Below are 22,461 nucleotides of genomic sequence, written 5' to 3'. Positions count from 1 at the left end.
CCCTAGAATAAATTTCAGGGGCCCAAGGTTTATTGTCCCTTATGTTCAGATTGTTAGGACTCACACTGGGACTTTATGGCCACTTAAGCATTATAATGGTATTGCTATGTCCTTTTCCCCCAGGCCTTCTGCACTGTAGGAGAGGCATAAAAAGGCAGTAGTACTCCAGACCCCAGCTCAGAACTCAGTATACAGCTTACATTACCAATACAGGAGAGGCTGAAATGGAGACTGACAGGGGGAGTTCAGTATAATACTTCCAGCAGCATGTTACTTGCTCAACAGTTACCCACTCTGGGGGATCAAAGTATGCATCCAGTACTGGCTACATGGGATTGAAGGGGCTTTCACTCAGGCTGTAGAGTAGGAATGGATTTTTGTACTTAGGATCCTGTGCTAAATTTCAACTGGAAGCCCAAAGATTAAAATGTTTGGGACTAGTCATTGTCCTGCAAGAACTACCCAGGGCTTCCACATGTTACTGCTTCAAAACAGAGCAGGCAGGCTCTTGTGTTCAAAAAAAGTTTTGGTTACAGCCCCTTGTTAGTTTAATTTTAGTTCTTATGAATTGACATATGGCAGGCATGATTTTTAATTAGAGCTTTAGCTGCATTTTACTGGTAGGGCTGCAGAGCACTGTGGAATTTACATTACGAAAAAAATACTCTGTCGGTAGAGTACAAGGCTGTTTAGTAATCAGAGTGGAAAGTTAACTTTGAAACAAATTGGCAACTGATCAGATAAAATTCAAATCGGTAACATTTGTGTTGGAAACCAGCTCCAATCTGGGAAAAATGGAATCTAAGCTATTCTGTTCCTCTTGCAGAGGAACTGACTGGTGAACACACTATGCACACCAAACTTTATGCATAACATCCCCTCCAAAACCTAAATGGAATACTTCTACAGGGTTATCTGAGATTCATCTGATCTTCTTCACATTATTGTAGAACTAAGTGTTACTTTGAAGAGGAGTTGCCTCACATTACAAAACAAACAAACCTCCTTTGACAGTCAAAAACTAAAGGTCAAATGTTCTGCCTGTTTTCCTTTAGCATCAACAGGATGTAATAGAGAGATATCAGGAGATGATTTGATCCTCTGTGTTTGTAACAGATTCCCATTTTCCTGGTTCATTGTGTGAACTCTTTCGAGTACTGAAAGAGTTAACGGTGTGTTCAGGCCTCAAGCAGCAAATGCATTTAAAGCTCAGTCCAGCACTCACATGGTTTGTATTCTTGCGCTGCTGGAGTGGTGTGTTCATGGCATCTGGTTCCCTGGCAACAGCTTTCATTGGCTCAATCAAAGCCTTTTCTTCCTAAGAAAGCTCCCACTGTGACACCCTACCACCACCACTAATCACCATCTTAACCAAGTGTTTAAGATGCAGCTGGTATGAAAAATAGCGCTTGTTCATGTGAGAAGATTAAGAGGCTACCTTGCGTAGTACACCTGCACTGGGGAGTGCTCTTACTCACTTGTGTTGCGCATACTGGAGGGTGTCTGCCTTCCTACTGGAAGAGATGAGGCATCAGTACACTAAGAGTCTGCTTAGAAATAATCTTTTGTTTAGGCAGAAATCCATAAACCTTTGTGTGTTGTGAATAGTCATTTCCTCTTTGCAGCTGAGATGGCATTTGGGCCTCTGTGCTATTGACAAGGGGCAGAAGTAGGATGTAGGGGGTGTACAATAAAATCCATATTGTTGAAGCTGTCTCCCCTGACAAGGAGGACGCAGGAAGAAATCTCCCAACATGTGAACAGGAGAACAATAAGAGCAAAGAATTCATGTTAAGCCTCCTCAAGGGTTACATATGCTGGGCTTTCCTGGAGATTCAGAGTTTACATAAAAGTTGAGAAAGCCTCTAGTAATCATGCTTGCCTTTGTCTGGCAGAATTTGGGGTACTGAGTACTCAGCAAGCTTGGGCATTAGTATGCCCTGCACCATGCTTCCTATGTTAGTAATATAGTAATGTATCCTTTTGAATTACTGAAGCTCTCATTGACTCTGCAGCTGACAGAAATTAATCCGTTATTTTCTTAGTCTTGGAGATTACCTTGGAGGATGCTCTGTAATCATCAGAGACCATTGCACTCCACAGGAACAATGCAGCTAGAGCAGAGAAAGCAGAGATATCGGTGAGGGTAAGCACAGGGAGACACCGTGTGTGTTGTGATCTGTGTGCTGCAGCGGTTACTTGTTTACCAGGCAGATAACACAAGCCAGACAACCCCCTCCTTTGCTTGCCTATAATGTTGGTCAGGAAAACGAATATGGATTTAAGAATGTGGACTGGAGAGCACCGTAACATTTTTAGCAGCATGGCTTTAGTCATTAAATACCCTGCTAGGGAATATTAGACTAATTTTGTGCCTGTTTTAATTAGGTTTTAAAGTAAACTGCAGTCTCCTGATAGAGCTGATCTCTTATTTTAAAACAGTAAGTGAATGTATTCCTTTGAAGCTAGGGAGAGAGGAGCAGAAAATACTGTTTTGTGAGACACTATGCTGGGTTTGGCATGGAGAGACTGAGGCAATATTGTGCATGAAAAATACAAAAAGGGAGCACAGTCTTGTGGTTAAGCTACTATATTGAGACTGGGAATTTGGGTGTAGCTTCCACCTCTGTGTGGCCTTAGGAGGGTCTGGACATAGGCAAAATAGGCAATTACCAAGAACAGCCAAACCAGAAGCGAAGCTGTGGTGGCTCCTTTGGCTGTGGCAGACCCCAAGGAAGTTGCCTTGGTAGATGCTGCTGCTAGGGTGTAGCAGATCTGGCAGAGTAGCAGCTGGCTGGCACCGCTCCCTCATGTTTTAAAGGGCAGCGAAAGCAGTAAATGCAATTCAGCAAGGCTCAGTCCCCAGCTCTTATTTTAATCTCTGCTCTTGCCTTTCCCTGTGGCTGAAATGCCCTGATGTAACATAATGGTGGAAAAGCAGAGCTACAGTGATTTGAATCTAAGGAGAGCACTCCTAAGCCCACAGTCTGTCTCCCAACACTGGCTAAAATGCCAGTGAAGAACAGTAAGAGTGGAGCTAATCTAAGGTGAGTCTTCTCCAGTTTTGCCCACACAGAGGAGAAGCCCAGAGCATGTTCTGTCTTGACTTCCAAGCGTCCAATTCACTCTGTCAGTCCACCTGCAGCATCTTTGCTCAGGGTGCAGCCTTTGCTCCCCAGATACCCCAGTAATACAGGTATGGGGCTGGAATGTGGTAGTGTCATACAGCTATGGAACCAGCCCGGTCCAACAATAGCTGCACAACTTGTGAAGTGGGAATAACTATCCCTTCACTCAGAATGCTTTGACAAAGACCAATCCATAATATATGAGAGATGCTCAGTAGCTGCATGGTAAAAGCCACCCTGAAAAGCCTATGAATATTTTTAAATATAAAATATATTTTAAAAGAAGAAATCAAAAAGGTGAAATTACAAATGGCAGCAAATAACAATATTCTGAATATAGTAGGTCTGTTTTCTTCTGTCACTTGTAACTGTTAGTTAAATATATTTAAAATTTTCAACATGCATTCAGTGAAAAGGGACCCCATGACAGGTACTAGAACTGTAAAAACAACCCATTTTGAATGTTAGATGTCTGATTTTGTAAACTTGCTTTAGAGGTTGAGTGTGGGGGTTGTTGTTTCTTCCCCTCTGGAATGTTTCAGGAAAGTATATGTGCATGCATGTGTATAAGGAGCTATTCTTGTTCTGCTGTGCTTGACCTTTTGACTGATTTATGAGCCTCAAAGCAGGCAGTGAAAATGTGATTTCAGATGGGTAATTGGTAGATATCACTGCTTCAGTGAAACCCAGATTTGCTTTGGTTTAGATATGACTTGGAAAACTTTATTTATTTGCATACTGGTTTACCATGATCTCAGTAATATAAGAGTTTGGGGAATCATCTGCAGGTATAAAGGGACAGGGAAGTTCCACTACAGGGCTTTTCACAAGCTTCCACTGGCTATACAGATGGGTAGCTGAAAATATTTAAACTTGGCAAAGCATAGAAAGAATGACACCAGTATGCCATCCCAGTCCTTTTATGGAACTGAGAAGATACCTCTGTGAAGAAATCTGAAGTCTTCCTTTCACATAACAAGACATGCATTCAAGATAAAAGGTTCTTGATTTGTGATTTGAAAGTATTCAGGCATACAGAACACACTCTCACTATATAGATGACTGAAAGGTGGAGATTATTTCATTCCATAATTCATTGTGTAAAATTACTTATAGAGTTGTAATATTATCTAGTTTTTCTACCTTTCAGAATATTGAAGTGCTATCAAGAAACCAAGGTAATCTTTATTCTGCCCTTTCTAATCATAGTCTATACAGATGTGTCTCTCTATGATTGCAATGTCTAGTGAATAAACAGCATGACTTTTTTGTTTAAAAAAAAACAATCAGAAGGTAAGAGCGAGGCAAAAACATAACTGCAAACCATTGAGAAAGGATGTAAATGCTGGCCCTCTGCACAGGTCTGAATTACACCCTAAGTAAACCCATAGTAGGATATGTAATACACTGGGCTGGAGTCACAGTAGTAGATTTATGTCAGTGAATGGGGGTTATGTCTCTGTAACTGCTGCCTAACCTCTAGCAGACATTGTGTGGTGTGAGTAAAGGCCAGAGGCCTGTTGTAAAAATAGTGATTTAGGTGGTTGATTGGGACTCCAGAGACTTGATCTCTTTTCCTGCTTCTTTTCTACCTTTCTTAAAAATAACTCCATCTAAATATCTAGGTATAATATTTCCCCACCTCACATGGACATTTTGGGAATAAACATATCAACTAGTACAAAGCATTTGGGACTCTGAGGCTGAAGAGAAAACAAAACTCAGCATAGAATAGAAAAAGTATCCTTGTTCACAGTGTCACAACAATTTGTAGTAGATGAAGTCCCACTCTTAAAAATCAAGATTAAAAAGAATATTGAAGAGCTGCTTTGTATGCAGAGCACTGTCAGTCCTGTGCCTGGAGTGAAGCAGGGGTTCTTGCCAAAAAGATGAATGTGAGGGCAGTACCTGGTCAGATTGAAACAGTATGTTATACTCTACAACCTGGGGGCAGAAGGAAGGTTATGTGAGGCAACCTTTGCCATGCTGTTTTGTGATATTTGAGAGCTTTGCTTTTCAGCCTTTGATTGCTCTGTTTTAAACAACATAGTTTTTAGCATAGAATTGATGATATAGATCTCATAGTGCACCTGGAGCTTTACAGGAAAGTGCACAGATAAAGTCTCTGCCCCTTAGATCTTACACAGAAATTGGGGCCTTTTCCTTCTTTCACAGACCTCGCTAGATTAAGTAATGTAAAGAATTCTGGGTTTACAGCAGTGACCCATGGTTAATATTGGCTTAGGCATAAATCTGCAATATACTTCCATGGAATTTAAAACTGCAGATTTTGTTTGTGGGGTTTTGTTGGTTGGTTGGGTGGGTGGGTGGGGTTTTTTTGCTTCTTTGCACATCTTAGTCCTGCACTGCCTTTTACCCAGCAGGAATTACATGACCTTTTTACTGACTGGCACCCAACAAATTAGCAATCAGCAGAAAGAGGAGTTACCAGCCCTACTTTTAGAACTGCTAACGTGTCTCTGTAGGCTCAGTGACTTTTCTACACTGCATTGTGGTAGTGAAGCAAAATCTATTTCCTCCCTTATCCTTGGGCAAAGATTGGTGAATTAAATTTAGTTACAGAAAAAAATGCTACTTTTTTTTTTTTTTTTTTTTTTTTTTTTAAATTTCATTATCTAAAACCTCTTCCCTTTTAGACACTCTTTGGGTGCCTGAATTCTTTTAAAAACATTTCCTTTCCGGAATATTCAGCCTGATGGAAAGAAAATGTGTTTCAGTCCCACCAGTATTATTTATGAGCACATCATCAGCTTCACAGAGGAATACTTAATAAACCCACCAGCAGTAGAGAAGAGCTGAGCCCTGCTTCAATGCTCAGCAGTGTACAGACAAGCCAGGAGAAGCAGTAAGTCTGAAGCAGGCTCAGTTGCAGATGAGAGGCTGCAGCGGGGAATGGACTCAGTGGCCTCTGTAACTGGAGATCGTGCTGGAACTTTTCCACCCAGCATTTTAGGAAACAGCAGGAATCAGTGCTTTGACACTAGGAATCAATTAAAGAAACCCAAATTACTGCCATTTGAATAAACAATTATTTCTTTTTCACCCTCGCAGGAGCTTGTTACAATGAACTAAAAGCCAGAACTAATTAAATGATCTGATAGCACAAATCATATCAGAAGTGTTTCATCTAGTTTAATTAATTCCTGCCAGAAATCACTGCTATTCTTAGTGTATACTGGATAATATTTTGCTTTTTTTTTTTTTATTATTTTATTTTAACAGCTTCCATTTATATCTGTTTCAACTACTACTGGGATTCTCACTGCAGATAAAGTGGGAGTGTTTACAGAAGAGCTTACTGCCACAGAGATTTTTAACCCTAGAGACAGACAGTATGGCAAACATCTTGTAGGTCAAGAAAAGGGACAGTTACACCTCAGTCGAAGAGGATTTTTTTAATTACAGGATGAGACAAATAACATGTATTCTCTTCATTTAACCTTCCTGGTTAAGTCTTGTTCGGCTGGTGACATATGCCCTGATGAAAATGCAGTGGTTCTCACTGGGAGCTCTAGACCTCAACACTGTGCAGGCTTCACTAGCATTTTTTTCTTCTGCATGTGAAATGCGACCGGGTTTAGTGCTAGCCAGCTCTGTCATAGGACATTTCTTTGTCTTAGGCTGATTTCCTGAGCCAAAGGGCTGATTTTTGCTACCAGAGCTTGGGATGGAGGCTTGGGAGTGCTCAGGTTTAAGTGTAGGGTCTGCATTCATCACTCAGATAAAACTCCAAAGCAAAGGGTTGTAAGTGATCACAGAACAGGACCTCATGTGCTGCAGATGTGCTGTAATTGTAGCATAAAGATTTGCCCTTCAGCTGTAGTGACAGGACAGTACTGTGCAAACTGGCAACTGGCTACAGAAATTCTTACCAACAAGAGGACAGAGCCTTGCTCTAGGGACTGCTTTGGATGTAAAGACCAAAAAAAAAAAAAAAAGAATAGCATTATTTTCTATCTGACTTTCACGAGGACATTTGACAGGCTTTATAGTTTAAAATAGCACTATTAAAGCAGTATAAAAATGTACATATTCAAGACATGTCAGTGAGATGGGACATTGTCACAGAATAATGGGTGCTAGCTACTCAGCATTCAAAGTAGGACAAAAAAAGAGGGAGATGCTAATGTGATTCCCAGTTTCCTAGGGAGCAGACAATGAGAAATAAATAGAGAAGAGGGACAACAACTCCTGAGTATTTGAGCAGCCTTTTCTATGGCCACGCATTCCAGATCAGTGTTTGTGCCCTAACATGAACGGCAGTATCTCTGCCATACTACCCCATGCCAAAAAAAAAAGCCTTAACTGACATAGCAGAAAAGGTGCTTCTTAGCATCTTATACCTTTCCATCTTGGCAAATCTTGTAAGCCATCAGCCTTTTGAAAAGCAGGGCCTGAATAATTATGTCCCTGTGCCCTTGCTGGAGACCTTGCAAGTCAGCTATGGGAGCTGACCCACTCCAGCTGGCAGACTTTGAGCACTTGGCTGGTTTGTGGCTGTGGCACAAGAAAACTACAGGGTGTTGACATGAGGAAGGCCTTGTCCCTCTGGAAGGTGGCTTGCCTCTTTTCCCTGCCTCTTCTGTTCATGTGGGTGGTTCAGCAGTGTGTCTCCTTTCTGCGTTGACTTTGTACTAACAGTGCCTAGAGCTCTTCCTCCCATGGGGAATTACCGTAAGTGCACAAGGGTGCTGGCAATATGCTCTGTGGGTTCGGTGCTCGAGAGTGGAGTGAGTAGTCCTGTGGCAATCTGTAAGGACAGTTGTAAAGTGAGTAGTGTTAGCCGTGAGGAAGAAAGCAGCCTTCTCTTGGGTGAGGTTGATGTCTGCAATCCTCCTGCCCCCAGTCCTTGCACTGTCAGTACAGACCAGTTTTCCCTTGAAAAAAAAAGGCTTTTGACTCTGTCCTGTGGTCATGTTTGCACTCTGCCTTTGAGATAGCACAGGCTCTGTATGTTATGGCCATATTGGGACATCGCTCAAACAGCACAGTTAAGGTTGTGTTTGCTCATACCTTAACTCTTTATCTACTGGTTTTTTAAAGCATTCTAGAAAGGCATTCCATGCTCCTAGCAACCTTCATGAATTTCTTTGTCAGCAAACTTCTTACTTTTGAAAATTTACAGGAGGAATACTGTTTGGTGAGCATTTATGTTGATCACAGCAGTTTACAGTCAGCAATTAGTTTGCCCTGGAGATGCCACTGCAGCTCTGTATACATAGCACTGTGTTCCTTTGGAGCTTAGGCACTTCACCACACTGTGACATGGGTAGTACTTTGCTGCATATGTCTTATTAAACAGGCAGTATGAGGAATCACAGAGTAACACCTGCCTGAACAGGGGCAGACTGTCACAAGTTCACTTTGAATAGCCTCTCGAATGGCCAGCTACAAGCTATTCCAGTCCACAAGCCAGATCATTGCATTACCCGGGAGGGTGAGTCAGCACTAGCATTGGGCTGAGCAGGCACAGAAGCATGACTTCACACTGGAGTAATTTTCTTTCTGGCCAGCCTGAAGCCCAAGGAAAGTAAACATATATGTAGGTGTAGCTGTGCCCATAAGCCTCTTGTATCTCAGTCTCAATTATTTGCATTGCTTCCTTCTATCTCTGCTCTCCACAAACACTTTTCCCTATATGTCATTTCTAATATCATTAAGCAAAATGTTCCATTTATTGCCTTATGTTCCTTACTACCAGGTCTGCATGGTATGAGTGAAGTTGGTTAGGCCTTCTCAGCGACATGAGGCAAGCTGTGTACAAAACTGTATCCTGTGCTTCTCTTAAACTCTCTGTGATTTCAAAGCCAAGTTCTGTCTTAGCCTTGGTCCATCCCTTAGTGTGCCCATTTATTCCAGCTGAACCTTATAAGTTTGATTAATGTTTTTAACTCATTTTTGGTGCATATCAAATTCAAACTTTGAGATGCTTCTTTTAAGAAGTAGTTATATGAAACCTTCAGGTATTTGCCCCTTTGTTTTCTTCAACTGAAGCAGTTCAGAGTGAACTGGAAAATTGCTTTGCTTAGTTCAAATCCGTATTTTGGAAGTGTGTGTGGAAGTAGTGAGCTTCCTCCTTGCTCTGCTGTTCAATTATTTAAATGTTTCACTACAGATCATGTAATGAAAAATACAGCCAGTGATTTTGTTTTGGGGTTTTTCCATTGCAGATAAATATTTTTGTTTTATTAACAAGACAGTTTCCACAGTGCCTGTTTTTCATTTTTAGAGAATAGTCAGCCAGCTAACAATCCAACTGGCCAGCACCAATTCCACTCAGCTGGAGGTATTTTTGCAGCATGTGCTATCACACAGACCCCACATGGCAACACTTTGTACAACAACCAAAAAAAGACAGGCAGAAGAGGGCATGTGACAGTAAATCCCATCATCTGAAGAGCCCACAGAAACTCTTCAGAGAACAGAACATTCCTTACACATGTTACACAAAAGCCCAAAAGCTGATGAGTGACACTTCCCACTTTCATTTCATTGGGAAGATTTGGTGTCATCACACATCTCTGCTTTGCCACTAGTGTTTGACTATTCCCCCATAGAAAGTAAAGCACCAGCTCACTCTTTACCATTCTCTGCCTCTTAATGATCAATTATTTTTAATTGAATCCTCTTGCATTGTGCCAAATCCTGAGAGGGCCCCGTCAAGATCATGGCCCAAGCAAGATGGGAACAGTACCAATACATATGTGAGGACAATAGACACATTTGTCCCAAATAGCATGATACTATTTGGAGAAAGGCCGAAATACCTCTGTAAGGATGATTGGAAGAATTTGCAGACTGTGGGCAAGTCTGGGAAAAGTATGACAGTCTCCTGACCCCTAGTCTGGTGCCGTGTCTGCTGGCACACACTGCATCTCATTTGCTAATAAAAATGTCGTTGTCTGTGCAGAATTACATTTAAGGACAAATAAAATAGGCTGGTATTGGCACAAAGAACTTTACCAGCTAAATAAGATGCAGCCAGGGATGACAGTGAGAGTTTGTGGAGCTGTGAAAATAATGGTGGTCATGGCGCAGTCCTTCACAGGCTTATTTTTATGTGCGTATGTCATTATTACACCTTCAATGACTGTTTTCAAGTAATGTATTAAGTCTGAGAGCAGTGGTGAAATGCTGACCAAAGGACACTTTTAAAACAAAGTCAGTTTTAATAAAAATCAATACAAAATGGAAAGGTTATTTAAGTGAAATTGCTGAGTCTCTTGAGATTGTTTTCTGATAAATATTTACTTTCAGCTCTCATATTGAGAGGTTTTGATTAAGATTTGATTCAGAATTCAGTGCTGTAAAATATTAAGTATACTTCAGGAAAATGAGAGACATGGAGTTAAAGTGTTAGCTCTGTTGATGTCAGCTCTATTAGTCAAATGGCAAAAAAACTTAAGGAATCTGAAAGACCAAAAATGAGATCCCTGCCTGCAGCGTTAGAAAGTTCTGTGCCTTCATAAGACAGCAAAACTGTCCACTGATTAATTCATCTTTGCAGGTATGGAATTTCTTACAAGAAAGATGGATTCTAGATCACAGTAACTGTAAAGTACAGACTTTCAAATCTTGTGAAATTCAGATGCAGGAGTTCAGTTTACCCTACAATAAAAAGCAGAAAGCTGCCATGGGATTTGGCCTGGGCTCTGGAAACCCAGCCCACCTCTTGACCCTGCCTTAGAAGGGGAACAAGGTTCAAACACAGGCACTGTTTAGTCCCTTTGGACACGGGTGCAGTTTGGTCTCATGGTTGCTACGAGCTGCTTTAGAGAGGCCAGATCTTTGCCTTCATCTACTCAGTGCCTGAATTTTTTAGCCATCATGGAAGTTGTTTGTGTAAATCCAATAGCTGATTTACTATCTTCACAGAGCAGACCGTGTAAAGAAAAACAGTGTGAGCAAATCGTTTCTCTAGAAGGGCTTTCTATCAGCTCGCATAATCCCACTCAGTTCCAGCCTGGTATGTGTAGCTGTGTAAGGGTGTCAAATGACATCCCTTTTTACTAGCTGTTGGCCCTAATGGAATGCTGCTTTGCACATCTGGTAAAGTAAGGAAATGATGCCTGAAATTTTTACATTTTACCATTAATTTAAAAAAAAAGGGAAGAATTGAGAGGCAAAAGCATTATAAATAAGAAATTATCTTTTCACCATGGATTAAATAAAAAAAGATTCCATCTTTACATTTAGGTTTTTCTCCTTTCTGAAGACTGACTTTTGCTTTAGATAATCAAAGCTGGCTTTGAACTAGCACACACATACTAATTTTTTTTTTTTTTCTTTAAAAATAGCCCTACAGATTATATGTACATATCACAGCCTTCCATTCCTTTTATAAACTGTTTTATTTTCTGTGAGAATGTGAAAGTTCTGAGCAATGCAGAGCTCAAGCAAGCATCACCACAAACATGGGGAATGGGGCCCAGGTACACTATTGCAATTAACGTCAGTGTTTAATCAGCAGACAGCTGCACTGGGCAAGGGCCTTTTGATTTTCTGTCTTTAATAGTTTTTGGTGAGACATTTACCTGTAGTTGCAACTTGTAAGGTGTTATACTAACATGCACTTACACTGCACATGTGAACACACACACCACATAGAAAATATATGGAAGGAAGCCATGTTAGGCAACTGATGTGATTCGTGCTTTAGGTATCTATTTTTGGAAGTAGCTCCCTTTGACAGCCTTCCATAAAAGCTCTTAAGCTATGTTTATGGGTTTTGTCTTTGGTTTGATGCCTTTTTTTTTTTTTTTTTTCTTTCTCTTTTATTTTTTTCTGGGGGGGGAGGCACAGGCAAGAGAAGGATTTACAACTGAGCCAGTTGTTACTAGCAGAATTTCCTGACTAATATGGATACACGGTGCCCCCTCTACTTTACAACTGTTATTTAAAAATATGCTCTAGGCCCTGCTTGCTCCTGATTTTTATCCATATCCTCATTTATCCAGTTTCTGAGCGCGGTTAGGCTGGCTGTACAGAGAGGAGCAGGCGATGTAGAGGAGTATGCCCTTATAACCCTGTTTGGGCCTGTCGTCACTGTGCCTCATTCGGTAGAATCCCATTTGGCTGTAGCTGTAGAAATGCCATGCCTGAGCTCAGTATTTACCTAGATCAGGAGAAGGTGCTGTGCCTTATTTCCACTGATCTGGTTATGAGACAACAAATGCCCACAAGGCAACCTTGGATCTCAGGTTCAAACAGCATCAAAACTCTCCCCAGTATTTTTTGTGGTGCAAACCGGTTGCCTAAGCAGTAAACTCTGATGTACATATTTTAAGTTTATAGCCTGGGCACCAATTTTTGTCAAAATGTGTCAGTTCTAAGTGGGGCATTTGGGAGCTTGCCATGTTCTGTATTTATTCTCTCAATCCTATATTATCCTGTGCAGTGCTGTAGCTGCCAAAACCACACGGTCTTGTTGGCATGAAACAATTATCCTGGTTTATATAGAACAGGCTTGGCAATGGTCTATCTCAATGAACAGTCACAGTGCTGAAAGATTCAGAGTTGTCTTTTCCTCTCCAAGCAAAAAAATAAATTTCTTTCAGCTGGATTCGTGGTTGTAAGCAAGAACAGAAATAGAAAGCAAGTACAGAGAGCAGCATGTATACCAAGTACCTGTAAGGTCTGGATGGAAGTGAAATGGGATTAGGAAAAAACCCAACTATTTAAGATACAAACTAGTAATTTGGTTTCTTAAACCATGTGAAATTACACATGTTTACTGTTGCCAGTTGGTGAACACAGAGATGTGTGGTTTTTCACTTGCATGCAAAGCTATTAGTTGTGGGTGAAGTACTTAGACAAAAACATTAATGCTGGTGTGGGTATTCCACCAAATATAAACCCAAACAAACACTGACTTATTACAAAAGCACTTTTTCTGTGGAGACAAACATTCAGTTGCTGCTGCTAATACTATATAACTGTTAAAGCCTCCTGGTTAACTTGCCTGATATAATAATACCTTATTGTAGAAAGCAGCACAAATATCTCTGAAACTTAAGTAGTGTTTATGTATTTTCCATGAAAATGTAATATATTGTGTAAATTTAGAGGAATATTGATCAAAGATAACTATTACTTGCCAAGGTCTTGCAAACCAAAATGACTACATAGACAAGTGCAAAGGTGAAGGGTGGGAAACTTCTTAAACTTATGAAAGTTAGCTGAAAGTGGGCTTAACCAGTCATCAAAATAAAATTATTCTGAAGCAATTAGCAAAGGTTAGTAAAGGCTTATTTTTCCTCCTTTTTTTTCCCCCAAACAGCTTCACAATGTGATTTTATAAATTGTACTCCATTAAGAAAGTAACTGTTACTGTGTTATCAGAATGGTGAGAGATTTTTATTCCAGAAGGCCAGACACTTGAAATTCTCCAAATTGTTTCCACTGTGAGCAAATTCAGTCTTGATGTGAGTCACATCTGCTTAAAAGTGAATAGCAGTTACTTCTATTTCACACCAGTATCAAATTTCACCTACAATCTTGAATGTTTAAAATCAGTTTAAATCCCAGGATTTGCACAGTTTTGCATAAATGACTTTAAATTCAGAAGTACCTAATAGGAAACCCTGAAATAATAGTATTGAACTTGACAAATGTCTCCTGAACTACACACACACACAAATCTATTGAAGTTTTTCCACATGGACAAAATAAAAGCAGTTTCTCATCCACCTATGAGGGATGGATGGATAGGTAGTGAGTGAAGAGCAAGGGGACAGGCCACCTGCATGAACTGCAAGCTTAGCTGTCTAGGATTTATTAAGGACTAATTGCATGTTTAGCAACACAGCTGTGGCTGCACAGCCCAGGTGCCGTCACACCACTGCTCCCCATTGGTTCCTAGTCCTTCAGAGCATGAGCTGTTTCAGCCATTCCATCGCTTTGGCTGGCACTGATGGATTAATGAGAGGAAATGTTTATAGAAAGGTTCAGGTTTCCTAAGGGAGTGAAATTAAACCCTCCTCAGCAATGACCGGCGAGCTCATGTCATAGAGCAGTTTGAAGCACCCTGACTCGCAGGAAAGCCAAGGCCTTTTCAAAAAGAAAACTTGACAAGTGAGCAATTCTGGGGAACAGCTAGAGGTGTTTTCAAATAAAAGACATGGCTTTTCTTGAGAGGCAGCATGAATGGGGCTAGCTCTGAAAAGAACTTTAAATCAGTAGTTTGTGCACTGTAAAAGGTTGTTTGAGTACACAGTGTCCAAACAGAACAATGCTGTGACAGAAAGTGCAACTATTACACACTGTGTTGAGCAAATGAAACAATATTGCAGTACAACCACAGCTACCATCATGGCATCCAGCTAAGGCATCTTAGATCTTTGCTCTGTTACTTAAATTTTAGTATAGTCTATAGTTTAAGGCAAAGAAAGGATGATGAACCCAATAGCAAGGCTGAAGTAATTGTGAGAGAAAAGCTGGAACCTATCATTTCACAGGTGTGTAAAACTCTGTTTGCTGGGGCACTTTCCGTGAAATGCAGCTTGAGATCTAAACATTCATTTCAGTTTAAAAAAAGGAAATAAAGTAGACCATTTCATGGAAGCTATCAGCTTTCAAATGACTGTGATGAGAATAAACACAGGCTTCAGGCTACCTATTAAGATTAAAGTAAAATTCACCTGAATAAAACTGCAGATAGCAAAGGTGCTGTGGGAGGAAAAAAGCCAGTCCAAAACACTGCCATTCAAAAGCTATTGAAAAGGACCTAGTCCTTAATGTTTCTCTGAAACACTCAACCCATCAAAGCAAGGATTTAATTTACAGCACTTGTAGCACCCTCCAGTTCTCAATCTCATAAATCCCTTTGGAATGGTTAAGACAGCATTATCCTTATTTTTTAGATAAGGAAACTGGTTTATCAGCTTCCCCTCAGTGAGAGGCAGAGCCCGGAGGAACTTGGCTAGGATGAAAGTACCTCAAGTGAGGGCAAACATTTGAAATGGCCTCAGTATGTGATCTATTGTGAAGGGCTGGTACTCAAAAAGGCCCGTTTCAAATCATAGATGAGTTTCTGGTCAGTGTTATTTACCAAAAAGTCTCTTCCATCTCCTACAAAGCAGAGAGAGAAGACACCTCTCACAAAGGTGCTTCCCCCCTTCCCCCCAATTCTATAACTTGCCCCCGGTTGAAAGACGGAAAGAACTTCATTGGAGCTCTTGTATTAAAAATTATTTATTTAGTGATCTGTACATGGGATGAAGCAGGGCCTCATACAGACCTTCAAAAATCAAGTAAAAACATAAATACATATTTTCTTACAAAAATGAGATTTACAAAATATACATACTGCACTTGTCTTACACATGTTTTTTTTTTTCTTCCACGTGCACATTATAAAAGACAGAAACCCAAGCTCTGCACGTTTGAAATAAGATCTATTAAACTTGGCTGTTGGGCCCATCCCTTATTACCAGACTACTGGTACACCCTCCTCAGCAGCAGTCTGCCTCCTTACCCTGAACTTTTTTTTTTCTTTTTTTAATTTTAATTTCATTCCAGACACTTTCCCCCCCCCCCCAAAAAAAAAATTAAGAGCAGCTATAGGGTGGGAGACTTGCTAAAAATCCACAATTTCATACTTTGTCCTTAGGCAAGAATATACACACACATATACTTATAAAAACAACCCTTCAGTAAATATAAAGTAGTATGCAAAAAATAAAATATGAACAAGTCGACATAAAAAATTCAGAATAGAAAAATCTGTCACATTTCAAAAAGACAATGATGCATCCGATGATTAATTTCTGAATGTCTTTCCTTCCAAGATGTGATCACTGGAAATGTAACCATCTGTTTTAGCTGAAACGAGAAGGCCCCTCACTTGCATTAACTGCTTGCTTTTAAACCCCAGTCCCCTCCTGCACCACAAGTCATTGCTATGCAGTTCAGGGAACCTGAGGAGCCTGCAAAGGGTCCATCGCGTGCCAAAAGGATTCCTCCTCTTCTCAGAAGCCAGCTGTGTATTGACCCTACCTGCAGTGAGCTCACTGAAAGCAGGAGAGAAAGCAGGTTTATGGGAACGAAAGAAAAAACAAAGTTGTATCTTTACTTTACATCTCTTAATGGCTCTTGTTATGGCAGGTGCTCTCAGTTACGTTCTCCTTGCCCTCTCAGTCTTGCATTTCCTTCAGCTTAGAAAAGCAAAACATATTGAATGGTAGGAAAACATACCGCCTCCTCCTTTTTTCATAAAATGGATGTTTATTTCTGCAGGCTTCTCACATCCAAGAGTGAGCCTCAACTGTTTTGTAAGTCTGCCCATAAAAACCGATCTCATGTTTATGCCTTTCTACATAGAAAACATTTCTGCTTTCCCTTTTGTCTTCTAGAACAAAGGGGGAAAAGCCTTCTGCTGAAAAGCAACAAGTCATTTATTTTCAGAGTATGGAATAGCAACCCTCTCCTTCCCCACAGAAGGAAGAACAACAGGCCGAGGGCCGACTTGAAAACAATTACAACAGGTATCACCGAGGTAAAAAAGAACTTGTGAGCGGAGAGAACAGAGGCATCTCCCCAGCACACGATCCGGGCTGTAGCTGGGTTTGCAATACTCACGTGATTGCTCCGCCGAGATGGAAGAAGCAGGCAATGAGCTCAGGCCCGGGGCTGCCCTGTCTGCTGTAGTTTGACCCCAGCAATTCAGAGACGGTTTGACTACTGCTCAGCAGCGGCAGCTCAACCGATCTGGTCGTCCTCCCCCCTCACCCACGTCCAAAACAAGGCAAGATGGTTTTAGTGGGGTTAGTTTGTTGGGGTTTGTTTGTTTTCCTGCACAGGGGTAGGAGGTAAGAGAAGTAAGGGACTTCTTGAGAGTGAAAGATTTCCCCATCCCAGCAGCAGCCTCTTTTTTTGCGCTCTTCCACTTAGCTGGGCATAAACACTACTCGGCATAATCATCTTAACCTTTATGCAAAGGTTAATTTTTTCAAACCCTCCAGGAGGATGAAGAAGTTTGGAAACCTTTCCCTTCCTCCCTCTTCAGGGAGCCACTGCAGTCTCTTCTTCCGAGTATCCCTCGTGTGTGTATGTGTGTGTGTGTGTGTGTGTATGTCAAAGGGGACGGGGGTCTCATACTGCCGTCTCTCCTTTGCTGCCGGTGCTGAGTCTGTGGTAAAAGCGTCGCCAGGATTGAAGGGTTTTGCCAGACCAGATCCAGAAGCCAGTCGTGATGCCAACAATCATTGTCATGAGGTACTTGATCATGAAGACAGTGAAATCTGGGCTCATAGGGGCAAAGTGACTGGGACAGGGCACAGCATACGTTTTGCAGGTCTGGAGGAGCCATGTCTTCTCCCAGGTGCCACGGAAGGCCTGCTCATAGAAGTAACATGCCAGGACAATGGTGGCAGGTACTGTGTAGAGGACACTGAAGACGCCAATACGCACCATCAGCTTCTCCAGTTTTTCTGTCTTGGTGCCATCATGCTTCATGATGGTGCGGATGCGAAACAACGACACAAAGCCAGCAAGCAAGAAGGAAGTGCCAATGAAGAGGTACACAAACAAGGGAGCCAGCACAAAGCCCCGCAGCGAGTCCACGCTGTAGATACCTACATAACACACCCCACTGAGTACGTCCCCATCCACCTGCCCCATGGCTAAGATGGTGATGGTTTTGACAGCAGGCACAGCCCAGGCAGCCAGGTGGAAATACTGGGAGTTGGCCTCAATAGCCTCATGGCCCCACTTCATGCCAGCAGCCAGGAACCAGGTGAGGGACAAGATGACCCACCAGATGGAGCTAGCCATGCCAAAAAAGTAGAGAATCATGAAAAGGATGGTGCATCCTTCTTTCTTGGTGCCTTGGGCCACAGTGCGGTAGCCGTCCTCAGAGAAGCGCTCCAGACAAACCACCCGCTCCTCCAGCAAGAAACCTGCTGCGTAAGCCACTGCCACCATGAAGTAGCAGCCAGAGAGGAAGATGATGGGCCGCTCCGGATAGCTGAAACGGCGCATGTCCACCAGGTAAGTGAGTACAGTGAATAGGGTGGAGGCGCAGCAGAGCACAGACCACACACCCACCCACAGACGGGCAAATCGTACCTCTGCCTCCTTGAAGTACATGAGCCCGTTGGGCCGGCTTGGTTCACAAGGAGCACCGCAGTCCCGCTCCCCCAGGAACCGGTAGCCCAAGTAAGGTGGCACTTTGAGTTGCCGAGGACAGGAGAAGGAGAAGCCGGATGGGGGCTGTGGGGGGGTGAGGAAGTCCGGGAGGTAGCCAGCCGTGGGATGGGCAGTAGCCCCCCGGCCTGCCGCACCGCCAGGCCCTGGCGGGGCATCCGACGTGTTCTGCCCCACGCAGATCTCGCCCGCGCCGTGGACGGGGAAGTTCTCACAGCGGAGCCGCTCTGGCCACTGAAAGCCGAACTTGTTCATGAGGGCCTCGCAGCCCTGGCGGGCTCGCTCGCAGAGGGAACGGCAGGGTGGGATGGCCTGCTCCAGGACGGTACACACTGGCGCGTACATTGAGCAGAGGAAGAACTTGAGCTCGGTCGAGCACTGCACCTTGACCAGTGGGTAGAACTGATGTACCTCCAGCCCCGCGTCCTCCTGGTTGGTGTGGCCCAGCAGGTTAGGCAGGATGGTCTGGTTGTAGGCAATATCCGTGCAGAGCGGAATAGAGATGGGCTGGCAGAAGCCGTGGTCCGGCACGGAGATGCCCTTCTCGCCGTGCTGAGCGGCTACGCCAGCGTGTGTCCCCAGCAAGGCGGCCAGCAGCGCGGTCAGACCCAGCGAGGGGCAGCCTTTCCATCTTCCTCCAGCTCGCATCGCCGGGGCGGTCGGGGAGCCGAGGGGAATCCTTCAAAGCCAAGTGGCACAGTGTCCCAGGGGCATCAGCTCCCGGAGGGTGGCAGCAGGGCCCCTTCCGCGGGGCAGGGGCGGGTTGGCGGGAGGAACGTGGCTCCGGCGCTGGACCTCTACGACTGTCTTTCTCGGTTCCGGAGGGTCGGTGGTCGCACAGCGGCAGTGCTTCACTCGGCGAAAGTTTCCGGAGTTCCTTCGCCGGAGAAGGCGACGGCGTGAGAAGACACGAGCGCAAAGCCCAGCGACGGCTCTGGCCAGCTCCGCGCAGAGTCGCGCAGCGAAGCCAATGCTCCCCGCCCGGCTGCGCGGTCCCGGAGCCGGGGATTTTAGGTTACGGCTAAACGGATTATTACCGCTCCCGGCTGAGCTGTATATTTTACTCCAGGGCTTAAATAACTTTTAAAATCCAATTACTGCACGATCCTCCCCGCGGCTCGGCTGGGCTCCGCTCCCGACGGGCGTCGCTGCGCACTGTGTGTCCGGGGCAGCTGCGCGCCTCCGGCCTGGCTCCGCCCGCACCGCCGCTCCCGGCCCACGGCTGCCGCCTCACAGGAAAAAAAAAAAAAAACCAAAAAAAAAGACACACATAGGCGCGAGCGCGGCTCCGCCCCCGCCGCCGGCCCCATTCACAAACCACACCGGGGGCGGGGCCGCGCTGCTCCCTCTAGCCAACCGGCGCGGGGGGGCGGGGCGGGGGCGGAGCTAGCTCCGGGGGTGCACATAAAGTTGCAAACAACTTTTGTCCCGTCCCCGCCGGGCCCCCCGCTCTGCTCTCTCCCGCCTCGCAGGGCGGAGCTGAGGAGGGATGGGGAGCGCAGCCAGCGCACCCAGGGTGGCCCGAGCGCACTAAAATTAACTGGCTGCATGCTGAACAGGCTTAGAAAATGCACACAGCTGCCGGTGCCCAGAGTTATTTAAAAAAACGATTAAAAAAAAAACAAACCAGCGCCCGAGTACATTTGCAGAATGAGCACTTGAGTGGTCGAGATGTTCCTATCTGTGCACCGCCGCCTCCCCCAGCCGTGGGGGGTTTGGTTTGTTATCTCAGTATGACCGTTGCTTTTTGCTGCAGAATAAACGCTTTATTCATGCAGATCTAAGGTGTAGGTGGGGGAAGGCAGGGGGTTTGTTTGTTTGTTTGTTTGTTTTGGGGTGGGTTTTTTTGGAAACGTCCAGTGAAGAGGAGAAATTTTAAATCACGTTTGCACTGCTGCAGCTCCTGAAGAGAGTTAAAGGCTGTAAGAAAAGCAGCAGTTCCTCTGGAAGTTCCCAGCATGCCTGCAAGGGAGAAAATGGCATAGGTCGGGAGAAGGCTGTTAACTGGCCTGCCAAATGATTCTCAGCAAATCTAGACCTAGACCAACATACATTTACTAAGGACAGAAGAGTCATTTTTTTGCAGCGTGTTTTGAGGTTATTTGAACCAGCCACCCTCTGGAACGCGCTGGCAGTGTGTGTCCTCGGCAGAACAGAAAGAATTAGCTTTTCCTTCACACTGGCCTGAGAGCCTCTAGTCAAAGACAGACTTGGGCTAGGTATTTTTCAACCTACCTCATCTCTGCTTTTGAGGACAGAGGTTCCCTGAATTGTACTATTAAAATTCTTACTTTTAGTCCTTTGGTACTACTTTATTTTAGTCCTTGGTATTGTGCTCCTATTAGGGACTAAGCAAATACACCAATCTGTACCATCCTCTAAGACAGCTCTAGAGAGCAGTTTGGCTCAGTGAATTGTTGGGCAAATGCTTCCCATATCCTCTCCGGCTCATGAACAATATGTTCCCATGCCAGTAAGACCTTGGAGCTGCAGCTTTTGTTAAGAGTAGTTGACAGTTATAAACATACTTACTAAAATAAACTTACTCCTTTAAAAGTGGATGTGTTTTTAAAAATAACACTCTGGTCTCTGGTATGTTTACAGGCAGGACTAGCTACTGATGGCTGCAATAGTGGCCTCTGGAAAAGAAATGTCTTTTCTTCATTATTATTTGTAATGTGATTGAGAGCACCTTAGAGGGACATGAGATTTTCAGTTTGTTGAGGTTTGTTGTCTGAATTCCTTATTTTTATAAACCTAATGACTAACCAGGTTTTTGTGATAGCTTTCACCTAAATAACCTCCCACGGTACAAACTTACATGAACTTGTCTACTCTATTGTTTGTTCTCTGGCTGTTGGTAACCTTCAAAGAGATTATTCTAGCTGTTTTTTTCTCTGTGGTTTTTTTTTTTGTTGTTGTTTGTTTGTTTTTTTCTTTCTTTTTTTCCTCCTGTCCCATTTTCTGTAACACTCCATGAGCTGTTGAGTCACCTTTCTGTAATAATCACCTTAAAGCCTCTATTTTTCACTTTGGCTTTCATGACTGACTTCATCTGCACAGCATTTTGTTATATGCACTATGAAAAACATTGCATGAAAGGAGAGGTTTCACTGTCAGGCAACAACAATACAAAGAAAGTAAGGCAACGGCAAACTTTCATCCTCACGCGTTGTTCATTCTGTGTGTAAAGAAATAAGTTCAGAGCTAATGAATTTGTATCACAAGAAACTCTCTCTACAATAGGGAGACAGCGACATAAACTATTCAGAGTAAGGAATGTCAAACAAAGCTGCAAGACTCTAACTGGGTATTTATTTACAAGACAGGGCAGATGTCATCAGCAGTTCCTCCTAGTTTTCCACTGGTTGCATTTGTTAGAGTCATTTATCTGAACCATGGTGCAAGTGGAAAGATGACTGGGAGCTCTGGTATATGCTATAAAAGCAGAGTGACTGCATAACACTTATGATGAACATAACATAGTATCAGAGTGAAGCATAAGGGAAAAAAAAAAAAAAAAGTGGAAAGCTAGGCAGAAGGGAAGAAAGCAGGAATGCTGTGTCCTTGATTATTTCTTAGGGAGATAAGAAGACAGTAAACTTGTCACATGGAATGATGCTCCTAGGCCATCCCAGATGGCAGAAATGTGCAACAGAATTTACTAATACACAGGAAGAAAGTCTCTTGTGTCTATTACTAAAGTGCAAGGGTTTTTTTCCCAGTGAGACTCACTGGTAGATGAGGAGGCTGTCATTGAGAGAGGCAATGACAGTCTCAAAATGGCAGATTACAGCCTGAGAAAATCCTGGGGTCCTAAGTCAGTCCTGACAGTTTTCAGGGGACAGTGGAAAAAAGAAGAAAACTCCAGGATTCTGGAATGCAGGTTACTGCAAAGCATTTAGAACCTCTGTAAGCACCATCAGTCACCTTCCAAAAAGCACAGCAAACACATGCTCATCTCCTGGTTTTACCTCAGTCTAAATTAATGAGTGGTAGCCTGAAAAATTACTTAAATTTTCTCACAACAGGAGGGTTTCTCATCAGCACATAAGCATCAGCAGCCACCATTAGCTAGGTTATCAGCTATCCACAACAAATATGCTGTGCAAGACCTTCCAGCATCAGAGAAGTTGTCTATTGTAACCACATAGCAGTTCAAAAGGTT

The 22,461-nt window shown here is 43.3% G+C and overlaps 1 protein-coding gene across 1 annotated transcript; it reads right to left on the bottom strand.

The window, feature by feature from the left end:
• Positions 1-15,323: 15,323 nt before the first annotated feature.
• On the bottom strand, positions 15,324-19,533 carry FZD7 (frizzled class receptor 7). The gene has a single exon (XM_068138293.1). It carries the CDS (start codon positions 18,939-18,941, stop codon positions 17,241-17,243), a length of 1,701 nt encoding a protein of 566 aa, XP_067994394.1. The 5' UTR covers positions 18,942-19,533; the 3' UTR covers positions 15,324-17,240.
• Positions 19,534-22,461: the final 2,928 nt, after the last annotated feature.

The sequence above is a fragment of the Melanerpes formicivorus genome, unplaced genomic scaffold (genome assembly GCF_026170545.1).
Source record: "Melanerpes formicivorus ecotype bairdi unplaced genomic scaffold, bMelFor1.0.p_v2 SCAF_5, whole genome shotgun sequence".
In the NCBI taxonomy this organism is placed as follows: Eukaryota; Metazoa; Chordata; class Aves; order Piciformes; family Picidae; genus Melanerpes; species Melanerpes formicivorus.
This window is presented reverse-complemented; position numbering and strand designations above follow the sequence as displayed.